This window comes from Amblyomma americanum, chromosome 2 (genome assembly GCF_052857255.1).
Source record: "Amblyomma americanum isolate KBUSLIRL-KWMA chromosome 2, ASM5285725v1, whole genome shotgun sequence".
In the NCBI taxonomy this organism is placed as follows: Eukaryota; Metazoa; Arthropoda; class Arachnida; order Ixodida; family Ixodidae; genus Amblyomma; species Amblyomma americanum.
Window position 1 is genome coordinate 161,270,337 of NC_135498.1, and position 23,782 is coordinate 161,294,118.

A 23,782-nucleotide genomic window follows, 5' to 3' on the forward strand; every position below is an offset into this window, starting at 1 on the left:
TGACTGCTTACACGTGCACTTTATCGAACAAAGCACGAAAATTCTTCTGCGTTGCAGTTCATTTTACCCGCGTCCGCCTGCTCGATGCCGTATATTGAGCCAAAGGGTTGGACCACTTATTGTTTACCGAAGGTGACTGAACGCCGCTTTTTGAAGATATATTGGGAAATCTGTCGGCTGAGTTTTTCATGCTGCCTCTGTCGTTTCGAGGGCCCGACTTTCATCGTTATTTTCATACGAGTGAGGTCGCTAGCTTTGCAACCAGTGGAGTGTTGCTAGCATTCCTTTTTGTGAGGTGAAATCGGCTGCTTTAAATAGAGCTTCTGTTTTTCATTATTCCTGATAAGCAGTCTATAACTGGGCGTTGCCTCCCTTCTTGAGCTAACACACGTGTCAGGCAATCACGAATGCTCCAGACTGGTTTTTCTACATTTAGTTTCAGTGTTGCTCGCTTGAACATAACCTGCTTTTCATTATACATTCATTATTATATATTCTGCAGTAATCTAAGTTTCTTCGTGTAGCATAGGAGGCTGGCTGGTGAAATATTGACACAATGCTGCTCCGTTGCCTTCTGATCATAAAACGAATATTGCATCCCTCTTCGTAGCTTTTTCTTTTTCTGCATAATTAACCTTCGATCATATGTGCACGGAGGGATATATAGTGTCCAGTGCACGTACTGCAAAGATAAAAATTGCCGAAGGCAGCCAGCCAGTTCCTATATATCCAGCTGCTGTATTGCATTCAGCGAGCGTTGCCTTTCTTAGGGAAAGACCATGACGGCAGCCAACCAATGTCGATTAGAGATCCTCGTCTTTCTCTTATTTCTTATGCTTGCTGACGTCATCTTCAGTTCGGATGTTGAGAAGTGCACTACAGTCGCCAGTTTAGAAGGCATTCTGGGTGGTTTGAATCGAAATGAATTTGATGTTTCGTTTGTGTCGTTCGGGCGTCGCTGGGATAGCAATCACGCCATGTCTTTGAAACTAACACTACTCCGGAAGACAACGTGGCTGTTCAGTGCAAAACGTTTTAGATCTCTCCTAGAAGTCAACTCACAACAGCAGAAAACAACCATTGCAATTGTACCTGATTTGCGGATCACTTTGAAGTACTTCAGTAAGATCGTTCAATCTAGATACATCTACTATGCTACGGTACATTGGATACTGATTCGAGACAGCTTTGTGCTGCAGTCTGAATTGGATGCTTATAGAAAGATATCGCCTGCAGTCAAATTGTCTGTGCTCGGCTGGTGTGAAAAAGGCGTCAGCAGAGCGCTGATTCACTCCGATTTATTCCTGCGACCGGTTCTTTACACGGGACTGGAACTGCAGAAAGAGGCTTCTTTAGCGAAGTTAGCTTTCAGTCATACAGAAAAGACGTTCTCAGGGGATAAGATACGGGTTGGCTGTTTATACTTCCGCAGATATCGAAACAAAGGAGTTGCACACAATCCCTCGATGTGCCACCAAGTTCGGTTCAGGTTTATACTCGGTCTCCTCGGACTCAAAAACGTCACAATAGTATACACCCTTTATAGCAGGTTGCCTGCTGCGATATCTGCTCTCATCGATGGTGACATCGATATCATTGCAGCCAGAACAAACATACAGAGGAATGCCATATATTTCGTCTCGTACGCAGACTATCAAGTCGCTTACGACACCTTTTACGCCAGAGCGAACGACTCTCGGACTGTCTCCGTTTTCAGTGTTCTCTCGCATTCCGCATGGGGCGTGGCACTTACGTCAGTCTCCATTGGTTACTGCGCCCTCCTCCTGGTGTGTCTCCGCCCAAGGGGCTCACGGAGCTCCCCCGTAGAGCTCTTGTCTCGGGAAGTGATGTTTTTATTGGCAGCGCTCCTGTCTACTTCAGCGCATGAACAGGGACAAAGAAACGGCCATGCACTTCGACGCATGTTGTACCTCTGCTGGTTGGTAACCATATTTTCTTTGTCCGTTTACATCCGAAGCGAGATTACTGCCTTGGTTACCGCAACTCGACCCGCGAATATTTTAGACACGTTGGAAGAGCTCCAGGAGGCTTTGGTCAAGGGCAGCGTGGCTCCCTGCGTTGTTGAAGGGTCGTCGACGAAGGAAATCCTCGAAACTGCCTCGCACCACGCAAGCTCTCTGCTGAGGAAGCTGTACACGGCGTATGCACGTCACCGCGACCAACAGCTCGTCTCCGCAACGCCGCTGGACTGCCTGCTAGCTGCCGGTAGGAAGGACAGAGTCTGCTACTCCCCTCTCCAACCGCGGTGCACTGTCGAAAAGGTGGCCAGAGGAGTGCGCCCTTTTCCCGAGCCATTTACAATGGTGCTGGAGGGTATCCCGGTTCGGCGTGGATTTCTCCGGCTCCCAGCCCTTAGAAAGTTGATGTTTGCTATTCGGGAAGCGTCTTTGCAGGAAAAGATTGAACCTTACTGTGAGTACGACTCTAGCGCGCCCATCGAGGTCAAAATTGAACTGATGGAGTTCTTACAGCACTACTGCCTATTGCTGCTTGTCTCAGTCATTGTTTTTACGGCTGAATTTCTTACTTGCATGAAGAGTCCTATGCTGCGTAAAGAATGAGGTCTTGCTTTGGAGATGTTTAGAGTGCAGTGAATATCAGAAATGACTGACCGTTTGAGATTGTGCACTGTGATTTCACTACAATGTAATACGATCGAGCTAAAATTTTTTCTTTCAAATCTCCGCTCTTACAAAGGGCGTAGGTGAATGTTGCATGCAGCAAGCTGTGCTTGTTCCTGCTGGAAACCAGCGTAACCACCTATAAACTGTTTATTGAATGCGTTCTGATTATGCAGGCTGGGGAGCCATATTTTTTTCTGGCCGGCTCATTAAGGGGGTATTGTCGTGCACATATAAATCGGCACACTGTGAGTGTGAAATTACTTTGTTTCATGTCTGTGTGTATAATGTGCAATAAATAAAAAAATGCTGCGGACACGTCTGCTCGCGCAGGCTTTCTGTGTTTGTGGCGAAATGTGCCTGCCCCCCCCCTGTTTTCTTCTGACTGTGGAAAAACCAGTTTGCCCTTTCGTATGGCCAAGAAAGACAACCTTCTCTTTCTGTCCACGTATAGTCGGGGTCAGAAGTCTGTGGACCACGTGTTCCTCGAATGAAGCCGAAAGCAGTGCTATTAGCTGGCGGCTGGAGACCGCACTCGTGGAAGTGAAAATCATTAATTTGCTCTTCTATCTCCACAAGTGTGGTCTACAGCCGCTTGCTAATAGCACAGCTATCGGCAACGTTTGAGCAACACATGGTCCAAGGACCCCCCCCGCCTCGTCCCCGTATGCGTGTGTTTCCAAACGTGCATCGTCGAGGTGCTCGTATGCCTCTGTAAACATCGCGCCGTTTGTCGTCGCCTGTAGAACCGAAAAACGGCACGTCTCCCATTGCAGCGGTACTGAAGTCAGCAGTAGTTTTTACACCTCCTTTAATGCATGGGTGTAATCCGAGTGAAGTGCATTAGCTACACGCAAATTGCACTTCGAACGTGCTACGTAGGAGGCCATTGAAAGGTGCGTTATTGTCAAAGAATAGAGTACATAACTGGCGTTCATTTGTTTCAGTTCCCTGGCGATGCATTGCTGAAAGTCTTTGACACAGTGTCGATGCCGAGAGTCCAGGGCAAGCTGTACTGAATCAGAAACATAAACCGCGCTAAAGCCTGTCGGAGTTCATGGAAACGAATTACCGAGACATAAAGGGGTTCGAATCAAGTTAGATTTGTGTTATTACACTGTATATGTACTGCCAATATTCTCCTAAGGGGTTGAAACTGAAGGCAACGAAAAGGCCTGAAGTTAGGTTGAGGACAGCGGAGCAACTTAAGGAAAAGAAATATTGCGAATCTTAGAAGACAAAGGTACAAACCCAGCCTGAAGAGAAAAGCAGATGTGACATCTGAGCGGCATTTAAAAGGAAGCATTGGATTTAGGTAGGACATTCAGTGCGGAGAAGAGATAAGCGGAGGCGTCTACTAAGAACATTGAAGCGAAAGATAATTTAATCCAGGGTAGCTGACAGCGATGCGGAGAGATACATTAACAGAAATGGAGCAGAGGAACATGCTGGACTAGGCAGGCACTTGCTGGAGCATGAAAGGGCCGTTTAGAGATGGAAGGAAAAAGCTCTAGCCTGTTGTAGATGTAGCCCGGTAGCTGATTGCGATACTGTCTTCCGCAGTTTTGTGTAATAAAATCATCATTGAATCCCTAAGGCAGAACAGAGTAAATTTTCGCAGGCAGTAAATTCGTAAAAGATACAGAGCGGACAAAGTTGAAGAAAATGTGGTTAACAAGGCGAATATCTTTACGAGTGCACAAGAAGGAAAGAATTTAGATTGAGAAATTGCACACAATAAACATGCACGCTAGAGAAGCTGCGAATAAGGGTTAACACGCGAAACATGAAGACCATTCCCATGCAGTGGACTTAACGTTACTGATTATGAAATAACGAAGAGTGAATTTCTCCGCACTTAACACAAGACTAATAGACCAATTCGTGGTGAAAGAAAAAGTTAGGATACGGCATTCGGCATTGCTTTTGCATGTTTTGGAAAGAGAGGGTCAAATAGTGCCGTCACAATTGAAGAATGGATCGCGGCTAAACGTAAACTGAAGTTTCTAGCGTTCAGGAGGTCAGTGTTTATTCTTGAAACAGTATTCCAGATATAGTGGTTTCAGTATTGATGTATTATTTTGATATTGACATGCATACGTGATGATATTGCACACATGAAGTTCGTAGGTAATGAATGCTTCAAGAACAACACGTTGCTAAACTGAGATGCCAGAAAGCGCGACTCAAGCCTAACGACAGCCCTTGTTCCAGAGTTTAGCAAATGCCAGATGGCGACCATAGAAAGAAACATATATGAAATTGCGTGTTCTGCGAATACTTTGAGTTTATGAAAAGATACGGCATTCTAAAAGAACAGTGCTATGCTTGCAGAACTTATTTATTTATTTATGACACACTGCAGGCCGTGAGGCCCAAGCCGGAGTGGATTAGACACTAACAGTCCGCAACAATCCTAAATAGAGTGTGTCTATGCAAGTAACTGTCACAGTAATAAAGACTACGCATTGTGAGCTGAAACAGAAGAATGTGAAACGGTAGCATTCATGTTTAATATATAAAGCAAACTGTCCGCATTCAGGCATTATTACAGCCGCTGCCTCCCGGCGTCCGCCAGCCCATTCTGGGTCATATGATTAGATTGTGCTACATCGGGCATGCAGGTAACCTGGTCGGACCACAAAGGTAACATTTTCATTGAGGAGAGGCTGAAGGCAGAGTTTTTGGGAACAACATAGCACGTAGCCACCAGAGATACCACAAGCACCAGAGTGAACGCCTCCTGGAACTCTCATTCGAAAGCGTTCTTGACTGTGTTACCGGACTACGTATGATCTGTACGTTACATTCTGCTGTGGCTGAGCCGATTACAAAAGTGCTACGCCCAGATACAGGGCGCTTTATATTTGTTCTAATAAAGCAACGGTTACAAGCTGTACCCGTTGCGACGCAGGTTACTGTACCCCAAGCATGCGGTCACTGTGATCCTGGCGCGCCGCATGCATGGCTTTGGAGTAGTTGATCTCAGAATTTCTTTTCGCACTCACCGCTTTCTAGCACACAAGTTAAAAAGCTACAACAAGCACGTGTCATGCAAAGGCCTATCTGAGGCATCTCCGAATGGGCCAAAAGCGATCAAGCACCGTCTTCAAAACATTCGACAAAGCAAGTTCCAATACAAGGTGCTGTGAAAAAAAAAGTAAACCCTGTTTTTAAACCATACCGTTAACCAGAAGATGCCAACAGATATCTGCGACCATGTATCTGATTTCTCTTAGATCACAATACGAGTAAAAATGTCCATGTCTTGAAAATCCGAAGCACGGACAAATAAACAAAAAAGAAAAGTGATTCGTTTTCTGCCTGATAGAAGAGGAATAATAGAAAGTAGGGTAAGCGGCGGAGGCCAAGCGCACGCGCCGCAAGAGAGCCCGGCACAGACGGGGAAGGAACAAGTCACGCAACCTTCTCTCGACGCGCCGACTGAGGAGGCTCTGGGTCATTTTCTCTGCGCGTGAGATCTGCTGCCCGCGGGAGCAACGCGCTGCTCGATAGCCCTCCCCTAATGGCCTCCGCTCCGTCCTCGACCTTGGCGTAGCACGGTGGGCACATTACCAAGAGCGGAATGCTTGATGTTCGTTGCGCAACGTAGTGTTGAAATGATGACCTGGGGGCTGCATTGACGGTAGACGAGGATGCGAAAGTCAAACTGATTTTTCTTTGTCGCGCCCCGTAAAAAGCACGTTTATCTCGCCAATGGACGTCGAGGATCAGATGTCTGCCTTTTTCAGCTATGTAGCACTTCTGAGCGCCTCAAACCAGTTAGAAGGCGGTGATTGTGGTTTGCATAGCAATTCAGGTGAGATTGTAAAGAGCTTCCGAACTCGAACAGCGTCTGGAATTACGCATAAATTACGGCCAGCCTTTCAAAAAAAGCTGAAAAAGACCTGAAAGGACCAGAAAATAACGAATACACTTCTGCCAGTGGTGCATTTTCTCGAGACAAGCACGTTGTCCTTGTCTGTTCTGGCTAAAACTAGTTCCCCAGTAGAAGAAATATTTTTATCAGCAGCTGCAACTCGGTGCGTTTTCCATTTCAAGATGAGGCTTCGGAATACCCAAATTCCCTCATAAAACGCAAGGCTGAAGTGAAGCTTTTCTTTTAAGCCTTTATTTTAAACCCGCTGTTCGACCCGTTGATTGTAATTGCCTATCACGCGTTTGTGACTTGGTATGTCTATGTTTGCAATAACAGCCTAATGACGCATTTAGGCATATATGTAAACGCAAGCGCCGCAATGGTGCAACCTAGCGGCGACGTTCAGGTTTAACGTTCTGAACAAAGAGAAAATTCTTCGTGTGAGCCTCGGTGATGTTATCCAGATACGAGTGATGATCATGCGGCGTCGCTATTGTTGTCACTACTGCGCATCAGGTGACTAAGAAATCCGGGGGAAATTCCCACCTTTTGGAGCGTTTGGAGAAATAATTTGACGTTCCAGTCAAACGAATGAGTGTCAGTGTCTCTGGGCCCTGGTGCGTGTTCGCAGCTTGCACTTGAGCGCCATATACGAAGTCGTGGGAACCCATTCCAGGCTTGGCGGCGTCGTACTGTCTGTATCATCACTGTCAGCCTAACTACGCTCACTGGAGGACGAAGGCTTCTCCTATATCCCCCCCCCCCCCCATTTAACCCTGCACTTTGCCAGCTTAAACCCGCAACCTTCCTAATCTCATTCTCCCAGCTGACTTCCTGCCGCCCACTGCTGCGCATGCCTACTATTGGAATCCACTCCGTCGTCCTGGGAGCACAACGGCAATCTTCTTGTCCCACGAATCATGCCCATTAATTCTTCTTGGCTAAGCAGAACGTTCAGATGGGCGATTTTGTACAGATGTTTTCTTGCTTGTCCATCTTGTTCCTCTCCGTCGTATAGTTCGCGCTGTTTTACAAGAATACTTGTTGATTTCAACTGGGATATATCGCATTTGTTTCCCGACGAGTTCCGTTCCCTTGTCTCTTGTACGGACACAGAGGATAACTCGATCCAAATATTCTTGTCAGCAAAAATTCATTCACTTGCTTGTTCTAGCTGTGTCGACGTTTCCGTGGTAGCAAGAGACGCGTTTATTGGAGAGAAAACTGGATTTGAAAATCTTCCCACCAGTCTATTCAGAATTGCGGCGCCCTTAACGAAAAGGTCCGGTAGCCACCTTTCTGAAGTCCAATGCGGGGAAAGGTAGCCGCTGCAATAAGTGACCAAAAGCGCACGTCGACGCACTCATTTTACTCGCAACTTAGTTCACACATGTCTTTTACAGAGAGAGGTAAAGTCCCCGTTGGAATTTCACCCTCCCACCATACATTTTCCGTCCTCCAGTTACATTCAGACCACATCATTCAAACCACTCGATTACAGCACGGCGTCTTCGTAAACATCGACACTGTCGCATTCCCACTGAAATGAAGGCAAACCTAGCTGGACTTTGGGCGGCGAACAAAATCAAAATACAGTGTGTCATACGAGTCAGATGATGTGGAGCGGCCTGCTATGTGCGTCCCTCATACGCGTCAAGCTCCTACGTCCACTTAGAAGGTCATACATCCAGCGCACCAAATCAGCCGACGGGCGTCAAGCGCGGGTAAGCTACCATTCCTGTGAACTTCGGTCAGCGCTCAAGGTCCGCATGGGTGACATTTCGTGCTAGTGGTGCAGCTTGCGGTTTCTTATCTGCATCGTTTCTCATTTCCCTTCAGCTACCTTTATCTCCGCTTCCCTAGCCATCCGGGAATCATACCTGATCACACTCTCTCCCTTTCTTTTCCAGTCTTTCGGTGTTTGAGCATTAAGCTTGGCGCGCAGTAACTGCAGAGCACACTTTGATTTCATCTAGCTCAACACGACATCACTAAATAAATAAAATCAGAGCCACTGAGGCTTCCCTTCAGCATTTCGTCCTTTTTTGTGTTGTTAAGAGTCTTACCTTCATTTCAACCCTTCGAAACATGTAGGTGTCGATGTTTGTTCCTAAATAAAAAGCAACAAAATGTTTGATTGTTATAGATAGAAACCTTTATTTAGAATCGAAAACATGATTGTTTTCCATTTTAAGTCTGGCATTGAGATGCATTCATCATGGAAATGAATTTTTTCCCCGGAAAAGAATTGCAGGCTTTCTAAAGGCCTTCAAGTTCTGTGGTATTTGAATTTTCCATACTTTTAAGGCTTTCTGCAGAATCCAGTTTTACTCCTGTTAAGATAACAAAGTGCGTATTTCTCATTACGCTTGACGTTTGTATACCGCATTAACCGAAGTTTTGAGTAAACTGTAGATGACAGTGCAGATTGAAGACTAAACATATTGCGTGTTTTTAGAATGAAGTCAGAATCTTCCATTTAGCATGGCCTGGCACTTCTCTGCTCTGGAGCACATCTACAATGCTGGTTTACTACGTAGGGTTGTCATGAGCGCTCGCTAAGCCATTCAAGAACGCAGAACTTTCCCTCCGGTTGAGCATCCCTTCCAAACATTAACAAAATAATGATAACAGTAATGACCACGATATACATAAAACCTTTTTTTTTCATTTTAGTGATGGAAAATAAAGCAGCAGCATGGACCTTCTGCTTCGTTTTATTTTTCTGTGGTGCACGGATGAAAAGTCTCAGCCATTACCGCTGACCTTAAATGCAGTGAACTACAGAGAATACACGCTCAGGAGGAGAAATGTGCTTATTAAATATCGCCATCACACAAGCGAAGCGCTACTATGTAGACAACGGCCCGTAAATGCTGTAAAAGGCTCGAAGAAAGCACCGGCTGGAATATGCGCCTGAGACGATTGTTATCAAAGGTAAGGACAAGGGTTATACGTATTTTTTTTTTTTGCCAGTGTGCCTTTCCAGCGTGGCACCACGTTGCATCGTCAACACAGCGACGCTCCTGAAAAATTGACTGCGCTGTTCTACAGCGTCGTTTTTGTTTTGCTTTTCTTTTGCAGAACACAGACGGTTCCCTTCGATTGTGGTTTCCTGTTTACAATTGGGGTCAAGGAGACAATCTCAAGTAAAACTCTTGCTTGGGATAGTTGGTTCATGCTTGTAGATGTAATGAAAACGGTGCGACGAGCAAGGACAAAAGTAGAACACGCACGACAGGAATAGCGCCAGACCTCGTTCGTCGCGCCGTGTTCATTGCATTTTCAAAAAAGTAAACGAGGCGATGTTTCCGGCAAGCTACCGCTTTTATCGCGGTCACCTGCCACCTTATCGCCAATAGCCCCTTCCCAAGGTAGATGTACACTGGTAGCGAAGGCTCCATAGACGCCCATTGGTCCAAAAAATGGCGGCTCGTGGGCACTCCAGCGCCCCCTGGATTTTGGGGGGCAAACTACGCAAACGTAACGTAGAATGACGTCACGCATACGTATGCTTTTGGCGCGAATTATAAAGCGGTCTTTCTGTAGAATCCGCGTTTTCGAGCTTGCCCGTACCTCTCGAAGATTGCTGCCTTTCAGCGCGCCCCAACCTTTGCCAGTCAAATGTGCTCGAGTTCCTGCTAGTTATGGCCTTGTTAATGTGCAATTGGGAACGCAATGAAAGTGACTGGTAAAGGAGGGGCAGCATAGAAAGGCAGCAACACTTCCAGACACTGGCGAAGCATGTCTGTGGCCGGGTTAGCCGGGTATCGAAACAAGGCCTGCAAAGACGCGCTGTAATGCACCGCACACTCATGAATAGGGGGCAGGTCAAGAGTGTTGCAAAAATACAAAATTTGCCAGGTTTTAATAAAATGACTTACCTCTTTCATAAAACAAGGTGCAAATATATTTTTTTCTTTTCTATTGGCAGATTACATTCCAATTTTGTAGCTTTATCATTTCTTTATATGAGTGTTTTGCCTCCCATCCTCTGGTTGTGCTGCAGTCGCGCTAAACCACTTTTCGGCCCAGCCTTCGCCACCACTTTGAATCCGCCTTGCCCTTCCTGCCCACTTTGACAGCAAGCGCCGTCACCCCGTGACAGCAGTTCACTAAGAAAATCAACATCAAACGTAGCGGGTGCAACTAAATATTTGAGCTTGATTAAAGTGTCTCTTTTTCATAGAACAAAAAAAAGCTAGTCCTTATGAACATTCAGTTCAGCTGAGAGGAATATCTCGAAATCAAACATCCAGCTCTTCCTGAAGAAGTAAGCTTTCTCAGTGAGCTCACAGAGGACAAAATGAATACATATTTTTGAAAGGCACGGGGGATTTTCGCTCGAACTTCGCGACGCAGACAAGATGAGACTTTGCGCAATTGTAGTGCGCCATTATTTCTTTGCTTGTGCCGCACTCATCGCTTGATCCGTGACAAAATGGTTGTGACACCAGCGTGTGCAAACTTCGACGATCACCACCAGTCTCCGGTATGGGCTCGGATTTTTTTACATTTTGTACACATAAACCAGCAATATGAAAGCCAAAGCGTTGCCACTGATTTCTTGCACGCGAACACACAATAAGCTATTCCTTTATGTAAGCGATGTTATAGGTTTCTTTTGAGGAAAAAAGTAACCATAAAAACAAAATGAACACAATTAAGAAATGAGCAATATACAAACTACATAAAAAATTTGCAAAGCCTACTAGCTCTCATTCACAAGGGCAGTGCGCAAGCTTTCACCTGACAATGCGAAGCACGTGAGTGTTGTGTCTTTGGCAGTGTAGTGAGGTAGGCTGAGCAACAATCACTGCATTACGGTGGAATTCGCCCAGGCACTCAGTAAATGTCTCTGCTGTCCAGTCCAGAGTCGAATGAGCGAGGCCGAAATCCAACCGATGTGCACGGCTCCCCCTCGGCGACTCCCGTTCGCCTCCGGGCCGCTCGCCTCTGCGTAAAGTCCAAGCCGAACAACACTGTTGCACAGGTCACACACAGGGCCGCCAGCATACGGTACAAGTTCTCGTAGGAGCCCATGGAGTCGCGGAACAGACCTGCAAAAACGGGATATTTGACATTAAGAGAGCAGTAGGTCTAAACAGAGGAAAACATTTCTATGTGCTTTTTTTTTCACAGCGCAGCTTGGCAGCTTTTGACCCAGGAGATGCTCATCTTGCTTTTTCGCGTGAATGTGGCGTGCAGGTGCGAAGGAACTTATCTATCAGGCAACGTCTCGAGTAAATGTATTTGCAATAGAACCTGAGTCAGCGGACAGCAATAGCGCAAGGCTATTCATAGGTCTGCACAGGCGCGATCAAAGCAGGACAACGCGCAGCATACCACGCCTGGTTGACACTACCACAAAATTGTTGGAACAGTATTTGAATACTATTATTTACCAGCTTTTCAACCGTATCTTAAGATCCTTAGTTTCTGAACATTCCGTGCTGAATCGCCACATCGTACTGAGTGTGTCTTTTGCTATGTGCTCAGTAGAGCATAAAGTACCAGTTGCTGATAACAGAACAAAATGAGGGATGTAAGAACCACAACCTTTTACGGAGCATAACAATTTTTTCACAGTTAGTTAGCAGCTATGATACCAAAGGAGTAGCCACACCTGTTTAATAACAAAACCTCTGCCTAGTGCGGCGTAGTAATGCGTGCCTTCCAGACTTAAGCCCATAGCTTGGATGATAGGCGTTTAGAGAAGAAGACTATGCAGTTACTAACAATATAATGTGAAGAGAATTCCACAGCGAGTTAAAGAATCACAAAGGAACAAGCGTAAACATCACTGTAGAATACATATCTGCTACATTCGCTGGCGGCACATTCATCTTCTGCCACATTGGAGGTATATATTCGTGCCAGCGTTCTTTTGAGTAGGCAATGCGTTCAAGACAATTATTATTAAACATTTTTTCCATGAAAAGGGTTTCGGTCATGGTCCAAAGCACAAATCCTTGCGCTAATGGCCATTTATTTAAGAACACCCGTATTTTCCGAAAAAATTGCGAAAAACATGCTCTTTCAAACTCACCGATTAGCAGCGGACCTCCGAAGGCCACTGGTAGCATGAAAACGCCGGCGACGCCCCAGCACATGGACAACTTCTCTACGCCGAAGAAATCACTGAGAAGGACTGGTTTTAAAGCCACTACGCAGCCTGCCGGTAGCCCTGTTACAACAGCAGCGGCCACAACTTGAGGAAAGCTCGTGGCGTGCGGCAAACCAACTAGACACAGCGCCTCGGCCACCAGGCACATCGCCACGAGAAGGCAGCGGCTAAGCCTTGCCCGATCCCAGAAGAACGGTATCACCAGGCGTCCCGCCATCTCCGCCGTGGCCACGTATGTGATGATGGGCTCGGCTTGTCGTCTTGGGGCGCCCCTGTCACCGGCGTAGTCCAGCACTGTCGTCTCCAATGTGATCGTGGTGTACTCGCCGATGGTGAACGTGGCCACCAGAATATAGAGGACGGGGTTTCGCAGCAGAGCCATGATGCCGGTATCACCGCTCCTCGACACCGTTCCTGTGCTGCTGCCGCGTCCCACTGGAGTCGTACTGTTGCCAGACACACACTCGGCATCGCCTTCCACTTCACCGGTCTTTTGGATGAACACATCTAAGTACTGCGGTTTGTCGGCATCGGTGCCTGAGCCCGCCTTTGTGTTCACATGACAAGTGTCCCCATTTCGCTGATCTACTTTCCAGGCTGGACGGCGTCCTTCAGCAGTGCAGTATTCGTGGGTGATGTCTTTTTCTGCGATGCTATCGCATGGGATTCTTAGTGCTGAATAGGCTTCATTTTCCTTCTGCCTTGATAAGGAGATCTTTCTGTCGATCTGCCCTGACAACGATATTTGATCGCCACACTTCAGACGAGCCAAAACATTGCCTCCTGGGGCATTTTTTCTCTCTTGATCGCATTTTTCTTCCCTGCTGTAATTTTTTCGTTTAACAACCTTTTGGACGTCCGCATGTCCTCCACCACAACACAAGGGAATAGGCCGCGGATTGTTCATGAGCATGGCTACAGGCAGTGTGTTCAGCGTGATTGCAGCCAGCATCAGCAGCGCTCCGTGAAGACCGTACACTCGGATAAGTGCCGATAGTAGCAAGGGGAAAGCCAGGGGTGCCAAAGTCATGCCAGTGTACTTGAAGCCGCTGGCTGTCGCCCTGTACTTGTCAAAGTACAGCATGTTGTATATGGAGAGGGTCAGCATGATCATTCCCACAGCTGTACCTGCAGTAGAGAGAGGACATTTTTTTCAAAACACAACAGGAGATAAATGTTTTTACTATAGCACTTGGCGAGCAAGGGAAAGGGTTTGATAACTTAAAAAAAAACACACCAACCGCTCTCTACTATTTCACTTATTGAAATTCGTGGTTCTCCGTCATTCTTGAGTATATGAAAAAATGGGAACATAGGTTTTCAGTGCAAAAATATGGCATTGATTTGGCGTCGTTACGTTGCGAAATCCGCAGGCCTAACTATGCAAGCAGTTTGTGCGGACTTGGAGGCTGACATTGCGGAGTGGGCAGCGTGCATGCAGGTTGCTCCAGCGAGTAAGAGTGTCGCCTGGACTGAAGCGCTTGTTAGTCGATCAAAAGTGGTACGAAGTGGCAACTCAACTGTTTAATAGATGTTTCTGGGCTTCGTTGGCCTTTTACAGCTAACAGCAGACATATATGGAAGCATAGAGATATGGGAATATGCTACAGTTATATTGGCAGCCAAAAGTAGCAATAGAAATCTCCATCATGATGAGCTTATCGATAATGAAAAGACTTTTAGATGGGACCTATATAGAAAGAGAAAACTGCTCCGGCGGCGCAACGATGACTCCCTACCATGATAAAGAAATGCCTCCAACGGGACGTAGTTGCGTATCAATCAACTCTAGCAGCAATGTCAATAAAAATGATGATGGCCGCTTTACTAGGGTGTGTAAATTCAGAAAGTGTTTGTCCTGAATCATAGATAGGCCCATCAATTCCTGATAGCGAGGTGCTCCCGAAAGAATTTGTCGCTTATCGTAAAGAAGCTCCGGCGTTGGCGGGTGCGTTTTTCTGCTCGTGCATTTTTTCTTAACATCATGATTAGTTGAAATCAATTGCAACAATGTTTAGTCAGTATGGTGTACACTCACACTGGACGACACTTTATAAGATACCGGATCATTTTATAGCAATCATTTTTAATTATTTTTAGCGAGAAGAGTAATTCCACGAGAGATACAACTTTCTAAACACTTCATGTTTTTAATTTGCTTGGTTATTTTATATATTATGCGCACAGTATTTAACAGGCCAACAGTGCAGCTGTTTTTGCCCTAACACGAATATTTTGAGAGAAAAAATTATCAACGGCGTAATGGCAGAGGCAGCGTTTTCGCGCACAGCGCTGTTTTGCGAGTTTGGAATGATGCACAGAAGGAAATATTGAAACCGCGGATAACATATTACAGCGAAGCTATATACCTCTACCTTCGAAGGAAATTTTCGTGTCGTCGTCAGCAAAAAAAGCCTGGCTAAAAATTGAATGCTACTCCGAATGGAAAATTAAGTACTGAACAGCATGTCAGTCGGACAAAAAAACATCTTGAAAATAAATAAAAATACAGCACACCAATCGTACATCATACTGTTCATAAAGCAGTTGTAGCATAAATTAAAAATGCATAAAATAAAGAATACTTACGAAAAATTAAACAATCAAAAGAATAAAAAAAAACTATAACCACGCGTGTTTTCCTCATAGACATCGACACCACCCATTTAGCAAACACAGGCCTCCGTTGCTCTCCAATCGTGCTGGAGCGTTTCCAAGGAGCCCGCGAAACGCCATCCTCCGTTCGGTGCCACGCCATTGGACAATTTAAGCAAATGAAATGACGCCTGTGACACATATCTTGGCGGACACCCGAACCGCGCCATAAGAAAAGAAAAATGAAATGAAAATTGGTTTTAAGGAGAGGAAGTGACGCCTGCCTCACCGATCTCGGTCGACATCTAAACGGCGCCGTAAGGGAAGGAATATTTCTGACGCGCGGCACCGACATTTACAACTACGCGTTCCGGTAAACATAAGATTTGCAGCTGCTTCGCAAGGTGTTGACGTTATTCGAAGCCCTCGTATGAAGTGCAAACCGCACAATGTGTGAAAACGGCGCCTGCAAACAATGCGAAGCACAATCCTTCTCGCGTGTGTTTCCCGGTAAAGATTAAGGTTGCATTTTCGTGTCGTTCTCGTAAGCAAAAAACGCCAGGCGAAATATTGAATGCAAACAGCATATCTTTGAAATCAGGCATACAGCTCAAGTACATTTCTATTGTCTCTGGCTTCACTCTTTGTAGAGTCACCTCTCTGAATTTTCAAGTTCGAAGCCCTCGTGTGAAGTGCAAACCGCATAATGTATGATAACAGCGCCTGCAAGCAATGCGAAGCACGCTCCTTCTCCCTGTGTGTGTTTCCCGGTAAGGATAAAAATTGGTTTTTAGGGAAAGGAAATGGCGCAGTATCTGTCTCACATATCGTGCCGTAAGGGAAGGGATAAAGGCGGGAATGAGAGAAGAAAGGAAGGAAGAGGTGCCGCAGTGGAGGGCTCCGGAATAATTTCGACCACCTGGGGATCTTCAACGTGCAGTGATGTTCCACAGCACACAGGGCGCCTTGCGTTTCGGCTCCATCGAAACGCAGTCGCCGCGGTCGGGTTCGAACCCAGGAACTCCGGATCAGTAGCCGAGCACGCTAACCGCTCAGCCGGTGGGTCGCGGTAAGGATTACGTTTGCGTTTTCGAATCATTATCGTAAGCAAGAAACGCCAGGTCAAAAATTGAATGCAAACAGCTTATCTCCTTTGAAATAAGGCATACACCATAGAGCTTATGTACACTTCACTTGTCTCTGGTTTCACTCTTTGTTGAGCCACGTGTGTGAATTTTCAAGTGACGTCGCAGCGGGTAATTCGGTGCCACCTGCCAAATGCGCTCCACTCCATTCTTATTTTTCAGTTCTTTCCCTCTCGCAATGCGGATTTGCGGTCACTACCTGCCTTAGGAAGACGTATTTCCTTACCACTTCCAGCGGCTCGCTGCCAACTGTACACGGCAATCCCCTTGCGAAGCTATTGAGCATTATTTTAGTTTTCTGTCTATTAATTTTTAGACCAACCATTATGTTCTGCCTGTCTAACTCACTGATTATGCTTTGCAGCTGATCTCCTGAGTGACTCAGCAAGGCGATGTCATCAGCGTATCGCAGATTAATAAGGTATTCTCCATTAACTGTAAATACCCAACTGAGTGGGGTGTTAGGCAGATTATCGAACGTGCACATGGACGCGTTCACTACTGAGGATACCCTTGGGCTCAGGTCCCCCCGTGACAGTTATGGAGTGTTGCGGGAGGGGGACTGTTCGAGTGCGCGGGCGGCTGGCGCGGGTTGATGCTGCGAAGAAAGTGTCTGTATGAAGTTGGGGAATCGGCGCAGATGGTCGTCACGTCGGTGTGTCGCGTCGCATTGTCGGTGTCTGGGGCTAGAGTGATGCATTCCGCTTCCACAGGATCCGGATGCGCATGGCCGTCTCTGTCATGTGTGTCGGGACGTCTGAGGAGGAACCGCGGCGCACAGGTTCAGTGGCGCGTCCGTGTGCACTAAATTGGAGAGGACGCGTAGTGGATTAGGGCTTACATTCTGAGCAGTTTATATATATATATATAATTGGTTTTGGGGGAAAGGAAATGGCGCAGTATCTGTCTCACATCTCTGCGGACACCTGAACCGCGCCGTTAGGGAAGGGATAAAGGAGGGAGTGAAAGAAGAAAGGAAGAAAGAGGTGCCGTAGTGGAGGGCTCCGGAATAATTTCGACCACCTGGGGATCTTTAACGTGCACTGACATCGCACAGCACACGGGCGCCTTAGCGTTTTTCCCGCCGCGGTGGCTCAGTGGTTAGGGCGTTCGACTACTGATCCGGAGTTCCCGGGTTCGAACCCGACCGCTGCGGCTGCGTTTTTATGGAGGAAAAACGCTAAGGCGCCCGTGTGCTGTGGGATGTCAGTGCACGTTAAAGATCCCCAGGTGGTCGAAATTATTCCGGAGCCCTCCACTACGGTACCTATTCTTCCTTTCTTCTTTCACTGCCTCCTTTACCCCTTCCCTTACGGCGCGGTTCAGGTGTCCAACGATATATGAGACAGATACTGCGCCATTTCCTTTCCCCCCAAAATACCAAATATTATTAATATTATTAGCGTTTTTCCTCCATAAAAACGCAGCCGCCACGGTCGGGTTCGAACCCGGGAACTCCAGATCAGTAGTCGAGCGCCCTAACCACTGAGCCACCGCGGCGGGTAGCAGTTTGACGCCTGTGAACGCATTTTTCATTTTCTTTTAATTATTCAATTAACTAATTGATTATTACACATTGTAAATATTCTTATTTAGCATTATTAAGCATTGGCTTTTCATTGTGTGAATTTTTACACCTTTCAACCCCTTTAAACCCCCTTTTTCTATTGTTTCCTTTTTTCATTTCTTTTATTAATAAATTAATTACAAGGACTTCATTAACTCGTCATCCTCTATCACGCACCAATCAATCAGGAATCACAAGGGCCAAAAATGTTTTACAATAAAATTTTCTTTACGCAGCTTCCGATCATTTCTGTCACGCGGTGCCGACTGCTACTACGCCGACGGTTTTTTTTTTATTCGAAAAGTGTGCCATGAGGCATAAGTACAAAAAAGGGGAAGGTATGAGGGAGATAGAAAGTTAAAAGAAGGAGTGAAGACCCGTTGTGCTGAGGTAGCCGCAGAGGTTGCCGACCGTACGAGCTGTATAAGCTGTCGCGTAAAACATCCTAGACAAAACAAAGCAACCACCGCCGCGGTGGTTCAATGGTTATGGCGATCAGCTGCTGGATCGAAAGACCCGGATTCCATCCTACCGCGGCGGTCGAATTTCCGTTGAAGCGAAATTTTAGAGGCCCGTGTACTGTGGTATGTCAACGCACGCTAAAGAAAGTCAGGTGGTTGAAATTTCCGGATCATTTCACTGCGGCGTCCTTAATTGCCCGAGTTTCTTTGGGACGTTACACCCCATAACCCATGTCCATTTTGTCCGCCGCGCTGCGGTGTACCATGAGTAAAGAGCACTGATAGTCAAATTGCGTCCCACAAATGCAACTTTTAACTCACGCCATGGATACACTGTTCTTGGTTGGACAAGAATTTTTAGTGGGACCTTTGATGAGCGACACTAGGTTTAGGGCGCCTAAGCGCAAAGGCTATCACCGTGTTATGTCCGACAAAACGAGTGGCCATAATAATAGCTTTTGCAGAAAAATAACCAGAAAATTCTGAATTACGGGAGTAGCTCTGGAGATACCAAATTATTGCTAATGAACGTGCTCGCATAACAAACGAACTCCTGAGTTAAGCTATCAGCAAGTAGTGCTTTGGTTTTTCTCGCGTAGTAAATGCACCAGTATATTTTGATGGGCAGTGTCCTGATGGCGAGAGCAAACGCAACCAGACGTCCGTTTATTAACGCCAAATGAACTGCTCAGTACTATTGCGAGCTATATGTCGAATGCCAAGACAATTGTGACTCACCGCGCGCCATAAACACGCATTAAGGATGTTGCACGAGGAATACGAAAACAAACAACAATTAAACACTGTAGACGACACTGAAGGTCCGCCTCAGGGGTATGGCCCTGTAATGTCAATAGGTCATCGCCCATATATGCGGCATTATTCATTCTCGATTTTAGATTCATACACCCCTCGCACTGCTCATACCACACCTGGTGCAGTGGTTCTGAGGTCAAGCGATATGCGTAGCGTCACTGCCCTGCAATGGCAGGTGCTTCCTCACAATTCAGTGAGCAGGCTGTAATGACGCCACAAGGGCGTGTGCCTTAGGTGGGCCGCCTGCCCCTAGGTTGCTTCCGTGGCGATTTCTTCACGAATTTTTCGCTAACGGTCAATGATGGCGACTAGCACGCTGAAGTTCCTGCGACATGGGCTTCTTATTCTTAGCGCTGTCGCGTTAAAACCACGCCTGGTTGGGAGGAGTTGCTGTATTTTATATGGCATATAATATAATATAATATAATATAATATAATATAATATAATATAATATAATATAATATGTGCAGCAACTATTTGTGGCTGGGCTTCGTGCAAAATGCTGCAAGTTGTGTTACATTGAACCGATTTTGTATATTTTACGGACCGGATTATGCGCAGCTACGACTGTTATATGCGCGCATTTCATATATACGTTGTTTACTATGCCCTCGAGTGCGAGAACTGTACTACTGAAGAAAACGTTTTGCTTAATTTAGAATGTGAATCGTACACGATGAAGTACTTTTCATCGGGAAAATTGAAGTGCCCTATTTTAAACAGGGTGTGTTGCTGGGCGAGTTGGTTTTACATTCTGACATTCAGCGCACAGTGTGTCTCGTCCTCCCTTCGTCCGTCGTCTGCCAGCGCTTCAGTGTTCCTATTTGAGCCGCGAGTCGGCACAAAAAGGCTTGCCGCATGCTGCTCATCGGTGTCGTAAAGGCACGTTGCAAGGCGCAACAAAATTGCGCCGTGGTTTTGGGTTTGAAGAGCTAGCACCAAAGCAATTGAACGAATCACCCTGAATTTTGGAACTGAAGAGCGATGTCATTAAAGTGCGAACCCTTCTTTGCGAACACTCAGTGATACATGGAAAAAAACATACAGGACTGTATGCAGTGTTCCGGTGTTATCTCCCCGTCCCTTGACTCCTCGCTAATTCTCGCACTGCAAAAGCCACCATTCTTAGGCTGAATACTGACTGCACAATTCTCGCGATAAAGGTGACTGTTTATGTGTGGTCGTAAGATACCGGACTGAAGTATGAAAGTGGTCTGGGATCCATACTTGCGTTGCTGCATGCTTTGCTCACCATTGATGAGGCCTAACGTGACGGTCATCCAGGCGATGTTCGGAACAAAGGCGCAAGCCACGAGTGCGCCGAAGTTCAGCAGACTGCCTGATATGGCGATTTGATAGATGGTGATTCTTTGTTGCAGCACCATGACTAGCAAACCTGCAGAGTGTCGGAGTACGCCGTCATCAATGTGCCCTACTGAAAGGCAATAGTATGGTTTAGCAAACACACACGTAACGAAGGACGTGGAGTTTGGCGTCTGTTTGCTCGAGAAGTTTTAGCCGCATTCAATTACGAAAATATGCTGTAGTTAGCCAAAGCTGGCATTCATTATTATATATTTATGCGTTCATTTCTACTACATTTTGATCTGTTTTGAAGTAAAAATGATCTATAACACGCGACCCTATAACGTTTAAAGTGAACGTGCGGCTTAGCTCACAATTATGTAAAGTTACAAACACGAGCGGCCATTTGAATAGAGAACCACCTCGAAACAGGAAAGTGAAAATTCCTTGGTTTGGTTTTCAGTGGTATCTGCCTAAAAACATTTACGCAGAGGTCAGCCCCTGCTGGCTCCTCAGAGGGCACTTTCGCTTTACCGCAAGCACTCACTGCATCAAATGAGTCCACTGCATGAAACAACATATAGGTGCAGTATTGTGCTGATCAGTATGAGGCCTAAAGCTACCTCCGGGTAAGTTATTAGTGATGTACTGCTTTTAAGCTATTTTAATTAGTGGTCCTCTGAACGATTACCTAAACCAAAAATGCATGTAAGTGCGCTTTATTACCGATCATCATCATCCATTCTCTCAGAAATGTTCCATCAACGTCAGCGTTTAGAATTGGGAATAACAATAGGACTCGTAAACTGAGAAGATTGGTCTGAGTCATTTGCTTTAATGGAAACATGACAATGAGTTCATTGTTGCCGTTTTACCGAAGGTATGGTCAGAGCTCATTATCAGATTCTTTAGAAAGACGTCACTGCACATGGCCTTTGCGCCGGAAAAGTTCCGGAAGTGTTGTGAGAACTAGGTACATTTGCGGCAACACTTGAAGATCCCGCGAGAAACTGTTCAACCCATTATCGCAGAAAGGGGAACACATAAAAGGAAGTTTTCTTCCGGGCACCCACTTGGTAACTCAGATATATTGTTGCATTGATGAAATACACTGCAAAATATGAACCCATCGCAGTGGCAAAAATTGGTACTGCCACATCGCGATTGTTATGTTCCAAGCCGAACAAAAACCTCTGCCACTACTTAACGGTTATCGTTGCCCGCACTAGCAGTCCTCACGTTCGAAGCGTCGTTACTTAGGGTGGTTAGATCCCTTCGAAAGCTGTACTGTCTTTCACTTCACTATTCACTTTTTTTCTCCAAGCAACCAAACGTGTCTCTATCACATATCTTATATGTATTCCGAAGAAATTTTGTTAGTTTGACGTAGAACACTTTAAAATGAATAATAATAATAATAATAATAATAATAATAATAATAATAATAATAATATTAATAATAATAATAATAATAATAATAATAATAATAATAATTGGTTTTTGGGGAAAGGAAATGGCGCAGTATCTGTCTCATATCTCGTTGGACACCTGGACCGCGCCGTAAGGGAAGGGATAAAGGAGGGAGTGAAAGAAGAAAGGAAGAATGAGGTGCCGTAGTTGAGAGCTCCGGAATAATTTCGACCTCCTGGGGATCTTTAACGTGCACTGACATCGCACAGCACGTGGGCCCCTTAGCGTTTTACCTCGATAAAAACGCAGCAGCCGTGGTCGGTTTCGAACCCGAGAGCTCCGGATCAGTAGCCGAGCGCCCTAACCACTGAGCCACCGCGGCGGGTGAATGAAAAAGCGCCGATGTATTATCTCGGCCAAGATTACAGCGAAGCACATACCGCTGTCCTGAAAGTCTTCAAGAAAAGAAACAACAGTTTTGAGCTGGAGCCACATGTGCTGCATGTTGATAACAGAGGTCTAGGCATTCGCCACGTTGTCGACGGAAACATGTCGCTCGGCGGCCACTCTCGGTGCGCGTGGGATAATTCCGGGTAATGTCGAAAACAATTGCAGCTGTTGAGACATTTATGCAAAAGCTAATAGAGGTTTGGTTTCCTGCTTTCTTGCGGCGGCGGCATCTCCTGCTTCAAAAATATACGATTCATCCGGGTTCTCTGCCCACGTTGGTCGAGTGGAGCTACACTACATCAAGGTATGCCTGCAGGGCGCATCGAGTCGTTATGAGGGGGCACAGTAAGGGGGCTGTAGTCTGAGCGGTTCTTTTGTCTTTTATCATTTTGACATCGACCGCATTTAGTATGAGGGCTCGTGAAGAAGAATTCTTTCCAGCTACCAGCCGTGGCATAATACGCGGCAGCAAAAAATCGTACAACGGCGAAACCATTGAAATTGGAATAAGAATAGCTAAAGCCTCAGCTCAAACAAGCCTGCGCAATCAGTACAGTCCGGTCGGCTGTGTCATCGCCGTGTGTATGCCGTCTATCTCTGGCTGCATTACATTGAAGTCTAGACCTTCCCAACGCTATACGGGAGAATAGCCGGTGACTTCCTCCTGTAAACCCGCACTACGAGCGCAGCCTTCCATCTTCTCAACGCATCGGTCCGTTCATAACCCCCCCTCTCCGTGAGAAGGTGACGCAGCCGGCACCGTGTGGGTGCGATTACGTGAAGCGGACCCTGAAATCCTCTTCGCGATCGCCGTCGTTTGCAACTCCTCGCTGACGCCACACGATTGCAGTGTTTCGCGCAAAGCACGGAAGGAAAAGCGGCTCATTGCCAAGGACGGGGCAACGCGGATGCGGCGGCGATTTTGGCATTTCCAATACTTCCTCTTGCTCGTTCCCTTGTCCGTCATCAACGTGGCATGAGGGGTACTTAGAGCAATGCGCCGTGGATTTACCCTCGCTAGCCCGTCCCGCTCTCTGAATCGCGCATATATGACGTCGATAAGCTGCGTTTATTCAACAATTTTCTCTACAATACTGCGAAACAATGCGCGCAAAAACCCGATACTGAAGCTTGAACCCGCGCATATTACTTTTATGACAACTGAATGTTGGCCGCATTAGTTTTAAATAAAGTGCCAACTCTGGATTAGACCACGCAACTGGTTGTCATAATCAATATCCCAGAATAACAATATAGTACTGGGTACCAGCATGAACCAGACGTTGGATTGACGAAGAGATTATAGCCCCGCTATTGTGAGTAGCAATTAAAACTAAGGGCTTTCGTTTTCCTTTTGACGACAGAATACAGTGTGAGGTTGCA

At 46.2% G+C, this 23,782-nt stretch overlaps 1 protein-coding gene across 1 annotated transcript in view; it reads right to left on the reverse strand.

The window, feature by feature from the left end:
* Window positions 1–10,591: 10,591 nt before the first annotated feature.
* LOC144119220 (uncharacterized) overlaps window positions 10,592–23,782 on the reverse strand; it is a 102,939-nt gene continuing 89,748 nt past the window's right edge. Inside the window, exons 13-15 of the mRNA XM_077651895.1 lie at window positions 20,487–20,630; window positions 12,572–13,777; window positions 10,592–11,582 (exon numbers count right to left, since the gene is read on the reverse strand). Of these exons, the coding sequence (XP_077508021.1) occupies window positions 11,368–11,582; window positions 12,572–13,777; window positions 20,487–20,630 (1,565 nt within the window). The 3' untranslated portion in view covers window positions 10,592–11,367. The remainder of the gene's footprint in view (window positions 11,583–12,571; window positions 13,778–20,486; window positions 20,631–23,782) is intronic.